This window comes from Acyrthosiphon pisum, chromosome A2 (genome assembly GCF_005508785.2).
Source record: "Acyrthosiphon pisum isolate AL4f chromosome A2, pea_aphid_22Mar2018_4r6ur, whole genome shotgun sequence".
NCBI classification, from domain to species: Eukaryota; Metazoa; Arthropoda; class Insecta; order Hemiptera; family Aphididae; genus Acyrthosiphon; species Acyrthosiphon pisum.
The window spans coordinates 16,160,651-16,183,853 of NC_042495.1; the positions used below are offsets into that span (position 1 = coordinate 16,160,651).

General features: G+C 27.6%; 1 protein-coding gene across 1 annotated transcript in view; it reads left to right on the forward strand.

The window, feature by feature from the left end:
- Positions 1-23,203, forward strand: part of LOC103310490 (coiled-coil domain-containing protein AGAP005037) — a gene marked incomplete at its 3' end in the record, with an annotated part of 236,940 nt that overhangs the window by 42,615 nt on the left and 171,122 nt on the right. Inside the window, exon 3 of the mRNA XM_029489839.1 lies at positions 16,177-16,227. Coding sequence (XP_029345699.1) covers positions 16,177-16,227 — 51 coding nt within the window. The remainder of the gene's footprint in view (positions 1-16,176; positions 16,228-23,203) is intronic.

The window sequence follows — 23,203 nt, forward strand, 5'->3', positions numbered from 1 at the left end:
GATCGGCATTCAGTTATAATGTGTTTTATTGTGAGGGTAACTCCGCATGTGGTGCATTCTGTTGGTGGTCGGTTCTTCATAAGGTGTCCGTGTGTGATGTGGATGTGTCCGATTCTTAGTCGGTTTATTATTATTTCTGTTTCGTGTTGTGGCCAGAGATTTATAAATAATAAAATATATATTGTTTTTAGGGCCGTGTTTTTGGCTGAAAGGTATATTTCAGCACCGTATTCTAATTTTGACCGGATAAGTGCTTTATATAATTTTATTAGTAGTTTGCTTTTGGATCCCCATGTTGTATGTACGAGTATTTTTATGATGTTTGTTCTTTGTGATGTGTCTTTTTTAATGTTTTTTAAATGTGGTGCCCATGATAGTTTTGTGTCGAATGTGACGCCTAGAATTTTGATTGTCTTTTTATTTGGTATTGGGTGCTCGTTTATTTTAAAGGTGGGTAGATTTTGGTTTCTTTTTTTTGTGAAACAGATGCTTTGTGATTTATTGGGTGAAATATTGAAGCCGGTTTCTGAAGACCATTTTGTGAGGTTATTTATAATTTCTTGAAGTAGATTTTGTATTGTGTTTGTTTGTTTGCTCCTGTAGAAAATATTTGAGTCGTCTGCGAAGAGAGTGTATTTGATGGGTCCAGTTATAGTGTTGGATATATCGTCAATATTTGAACATGAATATTGTCTATAAAAGAATAATCTGCCAATGTATTTTGCTAAAAGGAATCTTGTAATATAATTTTGAGCTTATTGACTGAGATTTAATTTATTATTATATACTATAGGTATAGGTATACATTATAATACATATTAATATATTTTATTCAACAAAACAAAACTTTTTTAAATGCCTATAAACAGCTTAAAATTAGTCTTGATATATTTTTTAAAATTTCATTGAGTATATAATAAAATGATAGTTTAAGTATTAATAAATGTTTGTACAGTATATATATATTTTTAAATTTACGTGTGAAAACTTCAAATGTTCAAAATGATTAATGTAAATTTATGTTCATTGCTCAACTTTGTATTTTAATTCAAATAAGAACCTTATATTAAATTCTCAAGTTTTTCTACCTAGCATAATGAATTGTATACAGAGGTGAATGTTCAAATGTCTATAAATAGTTAAAAAGAGCCAAATTATTTTAAAATATACCATATCTAGAAAATGCTAATATTATAATTAATATTTGGTGAATATTTTAACTGAATTTATCTTCGGTTGTTTGTTTTTGAATCACAACAAAATCGATTTTATCTAAAACGGTGTTACATAAATATTCCCGTTATTCCGATTTCGAGTCAATTAGATCCAATTTTCTACCACAGATCACCATCGGAATTGAAGATCGAAGAATTTTGTCTAGAATAAAAATGTATAGGTCCTACCAAGTTTCTGCTAAAAAAAACCAATTAAAATCATAATACAACCATTAGGTACCATCGACGAGAGTCTGAGAAGATTTATCCTGAATTTTTTCGAATAAACAATATAAACGTAACATGTAGTGACACCTGGTGGCAGACGCGTAAACGTTATTGCCGCGTTTGTCGTATGACAGAAAGCGTTGCACTTGCTATTTGCTAATCGTTCTAGTGGACTCGTCGCCTTCACACCGCAGTTGCTTGTGTTTATCGGCAGTCTTGCGCCCGCCACCATGTCGATGTGCGTGCTTAGGCATTGCGTTTCATTCACAGGTCAGTCGACTTACAAAATATATAATTGCATACGACTATATTCATTTAATAATACTTCATTAGTTAGGAACATTTTCTTTTATTTAGATTATAATGTTTTTGTTGATGAATATTATTTATATTAAGTTAAAATGATTTTCACTCTAGTTTTTCTACTGAAAAATACGACATGCATGTTAGGACAAAATATAGAGTTCGAATTGTAATGAGCAAAATATGAACGTTAATTATATTTTGACTTATTAGTTATTATTATATTTATAAAATATATCTAATAAAAACTGGATAGGTTTTATCTTCAAAATTTGACTTAGTAACTTTTTTTTAAAAAATTGTAAAAAAAATAAATATTATGTCACGGTTTCTCAAACAATTATTACTCACATTTGTAAGTAATATATATTATTTCATTTTCTTTAGTTAATTTGATTATTTAAGTAATTTAATTCAAACTATGAAATATGACAAAATATTATAATAATATGATAATATGATAAAAATAATAGTCTTATGTCCCTTTGCATTAAAGTATATTTGGCGAATAATTGTTATTACTTTAAATAAATACGAAATATTTTATATATTTTATAACATATTACATCGTACTTAGAATTTTTTTTAAATCAAGTATATTCTTATTTAATTTCAATCATATAATGCATTTATTAGGTGTATTATACATTTATACATAATTTTATGTTCTATAATAGTTTATAAGTACATTTTTTTTAAATAAAAATTAACTCTTTTAATTAATTTTTGTCTTAAATATTATATTCTTGGGATTTTAAAATAATTATCTTAAGCATTTTATTTGAGACGTTCGTAAACAGCTTTAAAAAATTGATAAGTTTAACAATTTTACTAAGTAAATTTATTTGATGAATTTTTCATTATTCAGAGTTCTAATTGAATCACATTATTTAAAAATACCGTTTTTTTAAAATAATACAGGTGTTCAGATTTAATAATACTTGTTTTTTCTTTTGATATTTAATGTTAGGTATACTAAATAGATTTATATTTAACATTATATTTTTCATTTAGTGAACAAATATTAATATTTTTTAATATGAGTTTGATAAATATTTAACATAATATACGTTATATAAACCTGATCTTTGACTTGAAGATAATTTAATATTTTTCTAATATTTTCGTTAAGTTTATGAATCAAAGTTTAGATTTTTAGCCAAATCCAAATAATGTTATATTATATAGTTCTAAAGTGTTCTATATGTCCTACACAGTTTCACATTTAATAATAATAAAAAAATAAATGTTTCAGGTATTTTATAGGAATTTTATAAATCTTAGGATTTTGTTTTATAATCAGTTTAAAAAATTGAAACTTTGTACATATTAATTTTCTAAAATTGAACTATAACACCGTGATACTTAACTTGTTCATAGTTTTAATTTAACCTAACTATTATATTAAAAACCTATATAGTGCTTTTATATTTATTACTATAAACCTATCCAGATTTTTAATAATATAATATAATATTGTGAATTCTAATGTGTCTGAATATTTATCAACGGAATCTAATATTTATACAGGTTACTAATTAGGTTCAGTGACATATTTGAGTAAAATTTTTGTTGAAGGGAAAGTTGAAGGGAATTTTATTCATGTTATTAATTACATTTTTCATTTATAATATAATTTATAGTAGCAGTCAATGTAATATATTTTGTTTTAAAAACAATTAAAAATATTTCGTGTTTAATAAATTAGTTAAATTATTATTTAATTTAATGAATACATTTTGATAGTATTATGTCTTCTAATAAAGTTATGCTGTATGGTTATACAAAAACATGCACGGAATTGTACGATTATAGCGCTCGGGATGGTGGAAACTGCCTCACGTTTAGAGGCTGATTAGGTTTTCTAGTTACATCTTTCTATGTTTTAAAACCTATATAATAGAAATGACCAGAGAGAAAAATGTAATATACTATTTATAGTAGTTAAATTTATTAATTATTACACGTTTTAATATTATGATTTATGAAAATCGTCCCAATATCTTAATAGAAGTATCAATAAAAACAAACTTAGGAACTCTTTTATTTTCATATTTTTTAATTATTTAATAATTATTGAAATAAATGAAACATAATTTTTCTACGTCTTCTGTGTTGTAAATATGAATGATCAAGTTTTAAAACGAAAATTGAACTATTCAAATAATTTAAAAGTTGTTCAACGACTAAATGAATAGTGTAAGTACATCATTTATTATTCTGTGTTCAAATTGTTGAGCTTTTTTATTACAAAAAAATAAATATACACAGGCTAATTGGAAAAATAATATACTATAAAACCAATTAGAACTTTCTTGCTTTCTTGTAAGGTGTACACTGTACCTATACAATTATAAGAACATAGGTAGGTACTACTGAAGTATAATGAATAATGATGTTCATTCTTGTTAGATTGTCATGACCAGAGCAACAATTTGTTGTTATATTGAGACCTTACTGTATTCAATACACATCCAAACTTGATGGAATAAAGTTCTTAATTGATTATTAAACCAATATTAGTGCTACAACCTTACAGGCCATACAAAACAGCTCTTTAATTTGAGTCTTGTCGAAATAAAAAATAATGATATTTAAAAAAAAAAATTAAATAGATACTTCAATAAAAATGTTTCTTTTACTATTTTTTTTACTTTACATAAACTTTCATAATTTTCTTTTAATATCTTGACTTTGACATGAGTTTGAATTCTTCTTCCAATATCTAATCACATTTGTTACCTCTGCTATGGACAAGCCGTCTGCAAAAAAGGAACGAAGTTTGTTATTAATCTAATATTTTTCGTTATTCATAATTATTACCATTATACCTAATCTAACTTACCCATTATTATTATTACACTCATACTTCATACCTTCGTCTATGGTATTGTTTAGTGCGGGATCGCTGCTGTGTTGGCGGTCATTTTAGCATTTAGCTACTGACTATACAGTTGGCTAGAGCCATGTTTCCGCACATTTATTATTTGGCAACCCACTATTAGATATTTCTTCCGTCAGGCGATTCACAAAAAAATCTAGTTGTACTGTTGGCTGCATTCGAATTGTTTCCCGATATTTTTTGCAGCAAATAAAACATTTCAAACAGCTCTAAATTTGATTTTTGTAATAGCATAAAATGAAATGCAGTGTTATAACTTTGTCATGAATCATGATTCGGGTTTTTTTTTAATAATATTTCCAATAATTTACTGGTATATAAATATCAATAAATATTATAAAAAAAATTGAATAGATACATATTTATGAACATTGTTGGTTAATACGTACTAAATGTAGATAGTCCTTAGTCTGTATAAAATGGGAAGGACAATTTCAATTTATTTTAAAATATAGGAACCAATTCAAACATATACATTTTTTTTTAAAGCCCGACACCTATTCGGAAATTTCGGAAGAAATTCAGCACTGTTAAACACTTAACTGTGATAGGTTCTAGTACAAATGTATTATTATATAATTTAATATTTTTAAATTTTAATCATATAATATGCTTGTGAGCAATTAAAAAGTGTTGCGACCCATAGGTTTGGAAACACTAGACTAGAGAAAAACTCACCACAATTTGTGTCCTAACTTTCTGTATTAAAATACTTATCGGTACAAGCCATTTGAAAAATTAATATATTTTATGACAACGAGTGAAATACAAATAAATATAAATAAAGCTTTTGGGAAATACACGAGTGCGGAGTGTCGTCAGTCATCCCTAGCTTTATAGCGTATGATTATTTCTGTTATTCTCGTCCAAACCGCTTCTTTGAAATGTTTGTGCAGTCTTTGGCTTTAAAATGTTCATATGAATTTATTCTTCGTATCATCATGCGCCTTCCCCGGTAGTGAACATATTATAATGTAACATTATTTTTATCGTGTACCGCATACCCGGTCTCGTCCTCGCGTCGCCGCCGTCATCGACTCCTGCACCGTGGCGGCGGGGTAGTCGTTGGTGGCGATAGCGCCACGTTCAGTTGTACCGCTCCTGGTCGCGGCGTCAGACGTCCACCGCGCTGTCCGCCGTCGCGTTGCGGTCGTTATAACGGCGGGGTGGTTGGCGCATTTCGCTCTCGCTCGCGACGACCATTCACCCTCTCTGTCACCATCCATCCCGCCAATCGCCAGTCACCGTCGCCGACCACTTTTTCCGTAACCTTTTGTCCTCTTCCACCCCCTCATCACACCGGGAACGCGCACGCGGTATGTGCAGCAAGTGCAGTGACTGCTGTCAGCGGAAACGGCGTCGGCGTAAGCGCCACGACTCCGGCTCGCCCGTGTCCGACGACGATGATTTTTCCGACTCGTTCTCAGGTCTTTTATTTCGTTGTATTGTTATCACCATTCACCATTAACCTAACCACACACACACACACACACACATACACATACATATCATTCATACATAGGTACATACAACATAATATACGTAATGTGTAGGTCTGAATGTCTGATTATAATAATTTTTAATTAATCATTAAAATATAGGTATAAAAATAACTAAATTATTATATTTATCATCTATACAGTTGTACTATACTATACATATACAGTTATTTCACTTAAACAATAATAAAGATATATTTTAATAAATGTTAAGAAACAAATACGATTTTATTTATAAATTTTGCCTAATAGGTAAAAATGATATATTGGACATAGATTTTTTTGATAAGAAAAATCGAATCAGTAGTTTTCCTGACATACAAATTAACATTTATAGCATAGGATTTATGCCTAAATATAATATGCGGTAGTTATTTTATAGTATGTATAGCTGCGTGTTAAACGGACCGGATCGGACTGGACGTGCGGGAGATGCGATTTGTTCGATAAATTGTTTTGCATATGTGAAACATTGATAACATACACAATAATATAATTTTTCACATTACACGATCTCATCGTATGATAAAAATATTCTCTATCACGAGAAAATTTACGGAAACCATTTGAATATGTAGTGCGTACTAAATGTGTTTGATTCTTACTTACTAAATTGCATAACCATCCAAAGCTTGATGGTTAAATTACCCATACGTTTTAAACAATATACCAGACCATATATAAACAAAAACTGTCACAATACTCATGATTTAACTTAAACAAATGATCCAAAATGGAGCTGTCACATCTAAAATGCGTGTTGATTGTTTTTAATTTCTTAATACATGAATGTAATTCTCAAAAATTGTATTTCATGTTCACGTTTTGTTTGTTTTATTTCAAAATCAATTAAGTTAAATGAGATTATTATCAACCTGTATTATAGTAATACTAAGTTGGTCAATACTTTTGAATCTTACACCAATATCATATACAAAAACATTATTATTCATAATACATACTAAATATCTACTTTTCAATTAATTGTCATAAAAATTTTAATCGTAATACCTGTAAGAGTAACGAGTGTAATAATATATTATATAATATAGAGCTTCAGATTTGATGTTAAATGTATAAAGTTATCTTGAACCACAATAATAATTGAAGTCTAAGACCTCAAATACATTTAGATGTGTTTTTATTTTTGAAACTGTCAAGAGGTTTTTACCTATTTTATTAATTAATGTAAACTGAAACGTATGATGTTACTCAAGTCTCAAATGACATCAAGTTTAATGATATTAGACTCGCAAGGCGCACATCTAATAATATAGTTTAACAAGCTCCCAATGCTGTTTTATATTTTTGCTTTCAATTTTTCCTAGAGTTGTTTACATTTATTTATTCTGTTTGAAAAGTTTTGGTGCTAATGAATAATATACAATGAACATAAACGAATAATTTTTTGAGCTTCTAAAATATAACATTTAATACCTACAGTAAAACGTAGTTAATAAATATTCTTAGTTAACAATAACTATTAGAGTATGAAACGTTGTGATTCGTAATCAACTTATTTTCATAAGTTACCGTGACTTGATTGTGTTATTAATGTATACATTTAGATCAATTAAATAAATCCGGAAACAGGCATTGTTTTTTGTGTTATTATTTCATTATTTTTATAAACAATATTAGCTTATTTTCTACTTACTAAAGAAGAATTTTATTTAAAACATGTTTTCCCCTTTTATTCTATTTATTTTTCTTTCTTCTCTTTAATGTCCTTTATTTACTTAAATTTAAAATTTAAAAATTCATAAAATGATTTTTTCCATATTCTTTCATTTTTTGTTTGAATTTATTATAAACGTTTTTTTTTTCATTTAGCTGAAAATGAAAACAAATTTATATTGTTTTAACATATTACTTATAGACGTACAAAATAGTTTGTTTTGACTTAGGTGATAAAATAATTTTTTAGACTTGTTTATATTATATTAAATGGTTTGAAATGTCCCCGTTATTTTAAGTTAAAATAACCATTAGGTATTGTTGAGGATAGTATGTAACTATTTAATTGAAAATATTAATATTAGAATCGTAAGTTGTTATAATTGTATACCTATTTAACATTTTAAATTAGGTACATGATAATTATACATTCATAGAACTAAAATAAATAAAAGATATTGTTCTGCAACGTTATCAAGGTTTAGGGTATACAACTTAACTGTACAACTTTTTAAAGCATTCTAATGATAAAAAAAAATTTACTTGCACATAATATTTTAAACAAAAAAAGCCGGTTGATTCCAGTGAATATTATACATTCCAGTATATCTACTTAATATGATAACTACAATTCGCATAACACATTTTTTTTAATTTGTATTATTATGACGTACTATAGGTATATTTAACATATTTTTCATATTTTTATTTAATGTGTAGATAAATTGTATTTCAGAATTGTTATGAAGTCTTTTTTACCAAATAACAGTTTTCTATAAATAATAATACTTGTGTTGTTGTCGATGTTTGCAAAAAATGTAATTACTGTCAAATCGCAGAAGGTATTAGGTTATGTTTGGACTAAAATGAAAAAAAAAACATATATTTTTATTTACACTACAATGAACAAATTGTAGAATATTGGTAGGTTTTTCAAATCTGATATAACCCCGAACGAAAACATCGAATACCGTATATTTTATACGATTGATATTATATTATTAAAATATACATTATATACAATATTATATATATACGTATTATATTATATCGATGTTACTATGTTATATTCGGGAACACGACTATATTATGTAGTACGATATTGAATTATATTAGGTTTTTGAATGTGTTCGGTAAAAAATAAAAATCATAGATAAATGCGCGTATTTACACTTATGAATTATCAGAAACCAGATTATTATTATTGTATTATGTTGACAAGTGACTATCCTACTATATTATGTATGTAATGTGTTCACATAAAATATACAATTTAGTGTATGTTCTGAAAGAAAAGTAAAATAAAAAAAAATTACTTTATTATCTACATTCCCACAATGTTTTTACTTATATGTATCATATTTTCCATAAACATGATTGTGTGGCACAGAAAACCTGTCCTTTTTATACAACATGTCGTATATTACATATTACGATGGATTTAAGGGTGGCAATCTTTTATCAGAAAATGAATGAAAAAGTTATCTAAAACCATCCTTTATTTTTACTTTTTTTTCCATATACACAACGCAATCAATTTTAGAAAGTGCACACGAATATAACACTAAAGAATTCCATTAGTGTCCTTAGCGTAATGACCTTTTTATAATATTCACGGTGTCTGTACTTTTATGCTGATTTATATTTTGGTGTGAATAATTATAATTTATGTAATTATGTATTTACAATAAAATAACTATAATGTAACAATCGAACCCATTTTAATGGAATATTGTGGTGTTATTTTCCAATTATTTCAATTATTTATTCTGTAAGTTATAATGTATAAGGATTATGCATTATTTAACATTATATTTACTTCCCATATGTGTTATATTTATTATTTAGTGCCTACATGCTTTATTTTTTCTTAACAACTAAATAGTTTTTATCCTTTTATTGGCTTGATATTTTCATGTTATACCTAATCCTAATTATGATATTTGACCTGAACTTTTCATTTACTGTCTAAACTGCAGGTAATTACATAATATAGGTAGTATAATATTATTGATTTAAACTTTGGTGTAAATATGATTTTTAAATATTAACTCTGTGCTAACAATAATAATTATTATTTACTGATAATGACTGTCTTAGGAAAATTGTTTTTTCATGATAACAGCTATTTTTCCAATTTAAAATGTTTAACATCCTGTAGGTAGTTTGTAACAGTACCTAAATAACCCATCTGACTAATTTTAATTACAGCTGTAATTATTTCAATTTATAATAATTTATGTTGTTATATAGTTGACGTTTGAAAATTATTTTCAGAAATAGTTTGTGTGATGTCAAGTATGTATACGGTACGCCACACATACACACACACACACACACACACACACACACACACGCATGTTTAATATAATACAATATATATAGGTATATGCTCTTATTGTATATCTAGTATCTACTTGAAAATATGTGATCTGAAGTCTTAACATTTAATTAAAATACAAACCTCTCCAATCTTTTGAAGTAAATTTGAACGAGGTTAGGATCATCTGTACCTACCTTAAAACTGTGAAATACTCTTCAGGGCAGAACTCTCGACATTCAAAAATTACTGACCTGAAACTGATATATATAACTAAGTCGATTTTGGTATACTGCAAATACTTAAACACATCTTCATACTTCATTTTCTCACTCGAAAATTGAATCTATATATAATATGTACCTATGCATTATCTCATTATTCACTATGAAGATGTGTAACCACTTTACTGAAGTCCTTGGGTATTAGACTATTACAGAACATTTAGATTTTAAATATACTTGGTAATAATACACAGACAATTATATAAGCAAGGCCTTTATGTCTTTACCCTTGGATTATCATGAATTTCGGCACAAACATTTTGCGGTAGCCAATCAATGTTTAGAGGAGCGTAGGGTGTACCTACCTATATAAGTGTATAATTCCTATTTAGAGGTGGATCCGTATATAAATTGGTTTCTCGAACACAATATGCGATGCTATCGCTAGATATGTGTCGAACAATACGATAAACCTTTGCTTTATTGTTTTACACACATGTACTATAAAGGGAAACTTCAGTCGAAAGTGTTTGGATTTGTAACAAAAGTAATTTTAAGGTTTTGCTCTCCTCCCACCAGAAAATAACATTTATGGAAATCATAAATTAAATAATAACTATTATAATATTTAATATTTAGTTTAAATTTTCATACATCAATAGGAACAATTTTGTTACAACAAAGATTGAAAGATCTAATGTTTTTTTTATTTATTAGTTATCAGTATAACTGAGGTTTTATATAGTTCTCTATTAATTTGGGTATCTAACGAAATACATTCATACAGCCATGTAACCATTCATACATTTTATATACAATTTCTCATAATTTTACAGCATTACAATTTAGGTTCTACTGACCAGTAGGTACTTATAGATCAGTAAAGTGTTGTGGTGAATTAAGTGCTTTGTATAAAGCATTATACTTAATTAAAACATAAAAAATAGTAGGTAATTAAACATCATATTGTTGAGATAACAGACATGTGGATTTCTACTTATACATGAAATCAGTGAATTAACTCAAGTAAGAATACAATTATATGTGTCTAAAGTGCAAAGATAATGCCATTTTAGATTTCATTAAAGAAAATATATTTATTGAAAAAAAATAAAATAAATTTAAAGATTAAAATCATATTGTCATAATAAATTAATAAATCCATATGGGATTAAAAAAATTAAAATATCGAGAAAAAAAATTAATGTATATATTTTTTATATTATATGAAAAAAGCTTTTAGGTTAAATAGTTTATCACTCAATACGGTGGATAAAGAACTAAAAAATGTAATTGTCCTAAAAAAATATTTCTTTGGACTTATAAAAAGTGAAACAAACAAAAAAAATTTTGAAAAAATAAAGCATCATATTCGGGACAAAATGTACCAAGTATTTAATTGTTAAAAGTTTCTATCAACTCTTTACCGCAAATTTTGTTTTTTTTTTCTATATATGTAATGTTTTTTTAGTTAATTATTTAATAATAATGCATTATATGTTTTATATGGTTATATGTATGTGTATTGTGTATATAAACTGTAATCTACTAATCATAGAGTATTAGGCTATAAGCACCAAAACAAATTTAATTACTTCCGTATTTTCTTTATAATATAATTTATAATTTATAGTATATTATAGTTCTTTATTTTTTGCATCGTATGACAAAATAATCTAAAAATTAATTTTAGTGTTATAAATAAATTAAAACATAAATTTATGATTTATCATTACAACATATTAAAATCAGTATGTGAATAATAAACAAATAGTTATTACAGGTGTACTGCAATAGGGACATTATACATTGATTTTAATCTTGTAAATTCAATAACTATAGTACTAATCAGAGCTGCTTTTGATAATAAGGTAATTGAGTAGAGTAATATTGTATTTTTAATACCATCTTACCTATCATAACTCTTTCACGTTATTTTATCGCCAAAACTTACAAGAATCAATAATCAAAATTGTTAAAATGCCGAAGAATAAAAAATCAAAATGAAACATTGATTATAGTATTATAATATGATATATTATATGTTTAGACTTTGTTCTTTGTTTTTCTAGAAATAATAAATAAAAATAGGTATATGGTTCCCCTTAAACTCCTCTAAATCACGTTTATGATATTTTCCTTGCAGTTTTTTATTTAGAAATGTTTCTCGTGGGACCATTTTATGTTGTTACCATGTCCATGTTATTATATTGTACACTACACTATATTATATTACCTACATATGCAATGATAAACAGTGAATAACATTTACATTTCAGCCACATACCTCGAAACCATTTTTTTCTGTTTTTATTAATTTAATAAATCGTTGTCATACGTACACGTGCAACGTTTTACCTATACGTAAAAACTAAATTGATACCGTTAAAATAATGTATTACTGAGATCTAAGAGTAAGACGAGATGTATAATACGGGATACCTACTCATGTATATCGCGTATACAATATAATTGTTAACTGTGACACAGAACAATATATATATATATATTAACAATACATGTAGGACGTAGGTACATAATGTAATATGTGTTCTGGATTTTGGTTAACTAGAATAATATTATGTCATATTATGTGGTAACATCCAGATCACGTCCAGAACTAGTTTCCGGATGGCTGATCATTTTCTAAAGCTACCTACACATCACGTACACAAACATCCTAAATCTCTAAACTATGTGTCATATTGTTTCCAACCAGACAAATCGCTAATTATTCTATCATTTCACAGACATTTTTTACTTTTCGTTCGGTTCGCTACTATTTTTCGTCTATGAATTGCGAAACACGAGAACAAATATATACAAATGGTTAATAATATCGGATATTGAATGTCTTAATATATCCGGCATCCGCCCTAAACCACAATTTACTAATTGAAAATCACTTCACGAGAGTTAAAAGTGTTTGTGGACGACCGACCGTTTTGTCAGTGTGTCTAGGCTTAAATTAGTTTCTAAATACTTATTATGATATTTTTGCGTTCTGCGAAGACATCATATCTATAGTAAAGGCTTTGTTGGGCATTTTTCAAATAATAATATATGCTGGACGATGTAATATTTAAATGTATTGTTAAAAGATGTTTAGTTTTGTTTACCGTTAACAAACTTAAAAAGTTAATAATAATCTTTCTAAGTATACTACGTAGCCAATTAAAAAAAATTAAAGCAAAAAAATATTTATGACATCTATATATTTAAAGAACGAAGTAAATGACAGATACTTACCAATTCTCGAAACGTTTTCATTTTTCATTGATGATGTTTAAAGTTTTGAACAAATACCTTGTAATATTACAAAAGCTCTTTTTGACAAATTGCTTTAAATATAAGATAAACGTATAATTTATTCATTGAAAAATATTATTTTTTTTGTGATGGATGAAATCAAGTAAAAATCAAAATAACTACTTAATAAGTCAGGTATTATCTAAAATTATTCACAAAACATTTTACATATAAAATAAAATAAATAGGTACTTAAAATGTAACTTATACATTTATTTTCTATACAATTCAAAATGTTATAAGACTTTGTGCAGTAAAATAGTTAATACTTCAAAGTTATATGGATTTAGACTATATTAGTTAAGACTGAAATTATAAGTACTAAACGTATAACTTAAAATTAGAGTTTATAGAGTAAAAATATTGCACATTATTAAAAAAAAAAATGAGAACATGTTACTTTTATTTTCACATTTAATATTGACAAAATAATTATAAGTAGGTACTTAGCTAATAAAAATGTGAGGGATTCAATTGCAATAATAACTACCTATATATTATACAATGTCATAATAAACTGCAGTAAGCATTATTTGATTAACTTATCTATTATTAACCTCCCCTTTTAAGTGAATGTAGACACGCTAAAGTAATATAAATACTCACGTCATGAGTAAGTATTAATTTTAAAAACCAATCACGATATGTTAGACAATCATAACTCTTTAACAGAGTAATATTAATGATATTTCCTCAGGGCGTTTATGACGTTTGTAGTAGTCGTTGTTCAACATTATAAATAATTGCAATTCCTTCATATTTCGTTATTAGTAGTGAATACTAATAACTAATAATACGTCCATCTTACATCCAACATATTATAACATCCATTGCTTGTTCCCAATACGTGTATCTATGTAGGTTAGGTATAACTAAGTGAAATAATAATAAAAATAACTTTACTTAAAAAAATTCAGTTAAAAAATTCAACTTTACTCACACAATAGGTACAGTATTTTAAGTTCATACTTTGTGTTACATTAACATATTTATTAAAATATTATTGTCATTGTATTTTTTATTTTATTCATGGGTTCTGAAATATTGGTCTTGATGTTTGTCAAATGTTCAAATACTCGAAAGGAATAGGGCACAATATTTCTCTATATTCATTTTTTTCTTATAATAAACCTCATAAATATATAAAAATAAAATGAAGAAGTGACCCATAAAAAATGAAAATAGTGTGCATAATAATATAAACCCTTGAAATGTCTTAAAAACAACGTAAAAAATGACGAGATATATTAGTTAGACATTTTATAAATCTATTTTCACGGGTTCATTAATAAATAACAACATTTTAATCAGGCATTTTGTTTTCTGAAAAATATACGCTTCTGCGAAAGAGTAACCCTTAAATTGTAAATATAATATTATACACAATGTTGCACAATATTACATGATTCTTTAATAATAATGGTGATTATAGATTGATACTGCAGCGTCAAAAGTTTTCTTATGATTTATTATAAAAAAGTTTTGATATTTTTATCCTGTGTCAAGTAAAAATTATTCTAGTTTGGTATTGATTTATTTATATCAATTGTACATTAAATAATACACTAATCATTCAACCGTGGTTATATGCACATAGCGCACTAATAGTTAGCGCTTAAAAATCAATTAGCGCCGGGTTTTATACACAAACATTTTACACATGCATAGGTACTTGTATATTTATTATAAAAATTTTGTTCAATTTTAATCGGTAGGTACTCTAGCAAAGTTATGTATTGTACATAAATCCCTCAATAATAAAAACCCCGTTTCATCTATGTATAGTATTAATATTAAAAATTGGATCGATATTTTGGATATACGTCCACACATCAGAATAATAACACGAGTGTGCATTACTGATTTATTTTTCCGCGATTTTTATTCGCCATATTATATTTGGGATGAAAACGAAATTATACAATGCGTATACACTCTTATTATTCCCATCACCACCACCACCACCACCCATTACGTGGACCCGTGGGAATATGTTATAGTATAACTAATATTTTCCGAGTAATATATAGCAATTTAATACCTATATATACCTATTGCTGTATATGTATAGTACTGTAATATACGAAGAGGAAACTTTTTGGCCCCTTGTGAAAATACTGCGCTGCACTTAACCACCTAAAAACTATCTGTACTACTAGGGTTGTTCAAAAAATATTAATAAGCAAATATTATTATTATTATAATTATTGTTATTATTTAAATCCACCCTATTGTTTCGGGCTAAAAACGAGGTACTGCAGCAGGTTCGAAATCGTAATTAATCATCAACACAATACGCGTTCTCTTTATTTACAGTGTGCTAGAGCGAATTCATCTTTTGTATTTTTTGACGTTTGGCACACAGTCTCTTTGGCATTGCACAAAGCGAAGAAATGTCACTCCAGATCGTTATCAAAATATGAAAAACATCCCCCTCCCCGCAGTAAAGCAACAAGTGCAACCTGGCAACGATAACTTCAATTTGTTTTGTTTGTTTCAGACGATGATTGGAGTGGAGACGGAAAAACCAGAGGGGCCGCTGAACAAGCCGGTAAGTGGTTTTTTTTATAAATCGGTATAATATAAAGTACTAAAGTAGCAGCTATTCGTTGATAGCAAAAACATGATAAAAGTATTATATTATTTTCTATATTTTATTTTTACATAATGTAATTGTTGAGAGGTTTAAATTATATACAGAGATTTTTTACCCCCCCCCCCCCCCCCAAAAAAAAAAAAAAAATTATTATGACAGTTAGAGGATACGTTATGTGAAATAATTACATTAATCGGAGTAAAACATAAACGCATATCTTTATGTTTGAGTCCAGATATTTTTATTGTATAAGACGAGAATGTCGTGCATATTTATTTAAATGTATTGATTTTTGTACGAATTACAACTCCTTTTTATCCTGTATTATTATGCTGATTTTTCAGATTTTTAAGTGCCTTGCCTGCTACCGACAACGCCCACCAATTATCTCTCTCCTGGACCCATTCTTATATCTACATCTCGAATTATCAACACATTCTATCTCAGACAAATACTCTCTGTTATGTCTGTTATGTCTTACCATTTCTCTCAATCGGCATCTTCCCTGTGGTCGTGGACTTCTGCCCGATTGCCGTTCTCATTCTTACCGTTTTATTCTGCTCAATGAAATGTGTTTGTTTTAAAACTGTATTCATTAATTTCTATAACTCACTCGAATAATAGGTATATTATAGGTGGGTGCGACATACGAAAAGTGTAAACTTTTATGTGTAATTCGGTTAATTAAAGTTTTTGAGATTTTATTTGTTGTCTTAGAGAAATATTTTGAATTGTAGTCGAACACATTCTTATATTAGATATATTTTAATTTAATACAATTATCAAAGTGAATGGTTTTATGGTTTTACCACCAAAAATATAATTCCTTTTTTTTTAAAATCAAATTAAATGTTTTATTTTTAACAAACGTCATAGCTGGTAACGATTTCCGTTAAAATGGAATTCACTGTTGGTTAAAAATATTTATCAATTATATATTTTTAAAAGGATTTTCAATATTTCAAAAAAATTGTAAAACTGAGTTTGTGGAAAACGAAATATTAATTTAATCATACATTCATGCTACATTGTCGTGGCTGCTGTAAAATGTATAAAATATATTATAATGTGAATCTCTTATATGGTACACCTCAGCCGTGAAATTGCCCAATTTATAAAATAGGTTCTTTTTGCTCATTTTATAAAACGAACCAGTGACGTGTAACATTCCCAAACTGGACGATACATATATAATCTATTGTTATACGTAGGTAGTTAATAGTTAGATATTATATTTGTTTGCTGTCCCATGAAACAGACAAACTTTGGTTCTTCGTAAGCTTTCAAGTTATTTTTGGCTTACGTTTCCTATTTAACAAGTATTTTATTTTGTTTGAATAAAATTAAGAAAGAATACTCGGTACTAAATAATATTTCAAGAGCCTTGACCATTATGACGAATATGCCTATAATTTATGTAGCCTACATGTCAAAAGGAAAACAAGTTTTATTAGTAAGTTTAACATCATTATTAATTATTTTCGCAAGCTCACTTGAAATGACGTTTCGTGCAAGTCACACAACATAACAAAGACCATTTTTTTCTTCACATCTGGATATTAATCAAAGGTGGGCAAGTTAATGAAAATAATTAACTCAAGTTAATTTAAGTTAAGAGGACACAAGATCGATAAGTTAAAAGTTAATATAGAAAAAAATATTAACTTAACTCAGTTTAAAAAAAATTAATCAATTTTTTTTTTAATTAGTATGTAAATCACATAAAGAGTGAATGTGTCTTTCTAGTTTCTAATTGATAAATTATAAAAAACAATTTTATTGAACTTTTTTCATAATATACACTGGATACCCTTTTACTTTACTATTATGTACTAATTTAAACTATACTCATCTCAAATTAATAATTTAACAAATATATTTTTTTATATGGTATAGCAATTGAATGTCATAATACGTTAAGATGAATACATGGCCTTTATATATATTATAACTTATATAACAATTGTTATTTTGTAATTTAAAATTATTAATTTTATTAAAAACATTTATAATTGCAACTTGCATAATATATAATTTACAACTTAATAAAATATATAAATATACACAAAATTATGTTATCAAGATAAAGAACAGAAATATTTATACTGGAATATTTTTATCTTACACTGATATAGTAATATTTACGTATAAACGAAAAATGTCGAAATGTTTTTAACACATGGATTTTTTTTTAAACCAACTGAGAAAAGCTAAGTTATTTCAACTGTAAATTAAACTAGTTAAGTTCATAAGTTGATTAGAAAATAAACTAACTAGTTAAGTTAAAATGTTAAAAAAAAAATTAACTTTTTAACTAGTTAATGCCCACCTTTGGATATTATAAAACAACATTATACAAACCACGTCTGAAACACTCGTTACTATACAGTGTACCTATACCTATATATCTATTGTAGCGTAAAGTGTATTAATTGTCCCTCGTATGTTATAATAATATTATGGGTTTATCCATAAAATACTATATCATCTTTTTTTATACTTATTTGGCATTTGATTTGATTGCAATAATTCTATTATCGTATTGTTTTGTATATCTTATTATATTGCAATCGTACATAGCGAACGGCGGGCAAAAAAAACTGCTGTTTTTGAGATGATAGCCTGCGATCGCAGTTATAATCTCCGTACCACTCAACCGATGAAATCTATAATATTCCATATTATTTCCTCCTATTTTTTTTTAACCTTTCTCCATTTGAAACATCAATAATTCACATATGTTAAATAGGTCATAGAGTAATTTATTAGCTCATGTTATATATTGCCAGGTCCTAAATCTAGTAAACTAGTTAATTCATGGATGGATTTATCGAAGTCAAGTTATCTTTTCCATGTACAATTTTTTAGTTGGGTATGTTTTTGTCTAATTCAAGAATAATTTATGACTTTATTGATTAGTATGCATGTCATTTATTCATTCAATGAAATGAAAAAAAAAGTTATTATGAATAGGAAAATTGCACGTATGGGGATTGGGGATGTAATGTATATTATTTACTGTATATAGTGTACTTGTAATATACGAACTGCAGAAATAATAACACTAATACAACTAATACAATATTATATTGTAATAAACATACATATTTTAAAACTAAGTTGAAAAAAAAGTTATAAGTAACCAACAACTTTTAAAATGTTCTACGATACATTTTTTTTACGTTTACGTTTTTCGTTTTTACAAAGTATTGGAATAGTAAAAATTCAAAAAAATGTTATTGATGATAACTTTATTTTATTGATAGTCGTGTCTGTTTATTATTAAATGATCCAATAGTAAATATCTTTGGTAGTTGGTACATACCCATAGACTACCTACAATGACACAATATAAGGTATATAAACCTATATATTACTAAAGATATAATATGACGATTTTCTATGGAAACTGTAATTAGGCATATTATGTTTTAAATTCGGAATTATAGGTAGGTACTACATAGGTAAATTAAATAATACGCGATCATTGTACGTTCAATTGGTATTTAAAATCACGATTCACGAAATATTTCAAGTAGCTAATAAATACGTATAAAAAGTTTAATTTTAAATACAATTTAAATATTTTATAAAAAACACATTTTTTTTTTGGCTGCATATTCTCGTCCGTTGTTTCGTTGTACACATAACCATACATCAGAAGACGAGCCTTCGCCATTTTTTTCTTTTAGATCAAATTCAGAATAAAAATTATTAAAATTGTCTCTACTAAATAGTAGATTAGGTACATTAGGTTACATTAGGTCGAATAAAACTAAAAACGTAAAGTAGGTAAGTATATAGCCAAAATGTAATTGTATTAAATATGTACAATATTTCTACTTTATGAACTTATTATTAAAACGTTTTGGTTTCCATAATCCATACCAACACTGAAAATTAATGTATACAGATATTAAAGGTAAAGGCCAGATGCTACATTTGTATTAAATTATATACTCGAATATATACTAATATGATATAGGTACGTGTATATTTTCTTCATATTATGTACCTAAACTAAATAGTTTAAAATCAATACATCAATAAGTACTGAATTCTATTCGAAGAAGATTACCTACCTATTATATATGGCTATATTTGGATCAACAGACATTTCATCAGTCACCACTGCATCCATAATCTTTATTTTCTAGATCATTTAATTTTGGAAAAACTGCTGGCTATAGTAATATACGACGTTGTTCTCGTCGTCGAGGAGTTTTTTGAATTCATTCATCGGATGAAATCAATATAATATCTATACTTAGTCAATTTGAAATCTTCATCAGAGTACAGACGAAACGTGCATTACACAAGCTGATATCAAAAATACGATAATGGCCGCTAACGAATCTGCTGATAACTTCCATGAAGTAGAACTTGCTGTTATTAATGAGCTCTTGGAAGACATTATGATTACGCTAATGATAATTCTTTCGAGGATTGCACGGCATCATCGTTTTCACCGATCATCGTCAAGAATGGGCCGGGCGACGATGGCTCTGCGTTGCTTGAAGAAGTCGAGGCGGTTCCGGCCGATGGTCGTGAACTGATCAACAGTTCCGGGGATCTGGTAAGTGGTCTGGACCCGGGGGCAACAACCCTGGAACCGCCGGCCAGACGTCAACGGTCGCGATTTTCCACCGCATGGAGTCAAGTTGGTGGTTCGGCTGTGTTTCGGGTGTGGCCGCCGAAGCATATAACGTCCCCGAAAACCTTGGTACTTGGCCGAAATCTCCGGACGATGGTGGTGAACGTGACGCGAAGACCGGAGAAAGAACGCGAACGGTCGCAAAACGGCAAGTGACCGGCACAGATCTCGGGCCACCCGTGGCACCAGCTGCAGTATGCCGTTGTGTTTTTTTACTGAAATATGTTCAGCCACTTTGAACCACACGTTATTTAATGATGGTGATTTTTTTCAATCTAAATCGAAAATTTTGAACCAAAAGTATAATTAAACTGTTCGGTCAATTTGAGCCACGTAACACGTTTCTATTGACATGCAAAATAAAACTATTCTGTTTGTGTACACGAAAATTATTGTTTCTTTTTTTCGTATTGGCGAGTATACAATTTATATTATTTTTATATAAATCAATCGTTCTAGAACTAATCACTAACAAAATCGTTAACATATATTTTCGACAGAAGAGTCGTTTATTAATGCTCGCAAATAATATGTACCCACATCGGTAGGCGAAAAAATAGGCCACAAAAGATATCCACCGAAAAAAATGTAAATATAAATATGACCACATGACGTATACATATTACATAATAATATATTGTGTTATAAGTTTTAATTATTAATTATGAAATATTTTATTTTATTGGGTCAGTATAGATAGCTAATGATATATTATAGTATGCCTACGTCCTACAGTGTCAGTGGCATGGTATATGGTAATTATACTGATGAGTGGGGGGGGGGGGGTGTCATGACTTTTTTTAAACTGGCGAACCATATTCACCTACATGATGATGTAATTATTTAATCATTCATCGACTGTAAATATGATAGTATAGTTCTGACCATCACACTATATCTGATACCGTCTCAAATCTTTAAAATGTATCATTACTTTTTACATTAAAAGACATTTACATTAAATTATCTATAACAAAATATGGTGTGTGTATTAGGGCTTATAATTTATAAGTTAACGTTGAGTTGAATTTAATATTCTAATCCCACACATAAAATATATTTCTGTTTCAAATTACTTCATTTAATTCAAGAAATAAATCTTAGTTTCTTGTCCCCAAGTTATATTTCTAAGAAGTCGTGAAATAAACTAATACGATTTGGTTAATTGATTTTAGTTTTGATTCATTAATAATTTCAATATATCGTTCACCCTTTGCGGGTATAAAATTATGAAATATTAATGAATAATATTAAATCATAAATGTAATAAAACAATTTTATAATTTAAACAATAATTAGCCCTTGCCCTGAATAGTTAATAAATACATATTATAATATATATTATTATGTATAACTATAAAATAAATATAATATAAGAAGGATGCTAATTGAGGATAATTTAAATTCAATTTCTTAATGTTCAGTTCCACTTAATTCGTTGGTAGATGCGTGTCATGGTGAAATGTTGTCACGCCTTTTTTTGGTGGTCAGGCGCCTCTGTATAATGTAGAAAGTTTTACTTTAATCTCACATCTATATTATCGATTTCTTGTCAGCTTTGTTGTTTACTTATTACCGCAGTTTTAAGCGGATATATACCTACAGTGATTATTATACGTCTAGGGATGTAATGGCAAAGCATTACTTTATTTCTAATCTATTTTAAGAAGCAGAAAAAAAGAGTTATTAGGTACAGTTGTAGAGCTAAGATAATGATAAGATTTAGTTTCATACATGGCTTTTTGTTGGGTTATTATTGTAAGATTCCGCGTACCTCTATGGGTATAATAATATTAAAAATAAAAATGCATATATTAATTTTCAATATAATTCTACCAATTGGTGACTTTTCAGCTTGTAAACACTTAGCAGGTAGTACTAAGTCCTATGAACAAGAATTATCAACAATTACTATATGAACTAAAAATATGAAACAACGCCGATGCTAGGTTTTCCAGGGCAGGAGGAAAATCATATTGGTTAGTGCAAAATATTTTAATAATCTATAGAGCCGATTACATTTCTAAAAATACACAACCGATACATAAATATCTGGTTGGTAGGTACTGAATAGTATTATTATACTATTCGTTTTTATTGTACAGCATTTATAATGTTTATAAGAGTTTAAATAAATTATCATTCGCATGCTCTAAACTAAAACTAATCAATAAATATTTTGTACAACTAGAAAAAATAAATTTTTTTTATTGGTACATTATTAGATGTAAAAAATTGAGCACCTCCTTGTATAACTGCGATTATATAATAATCCCG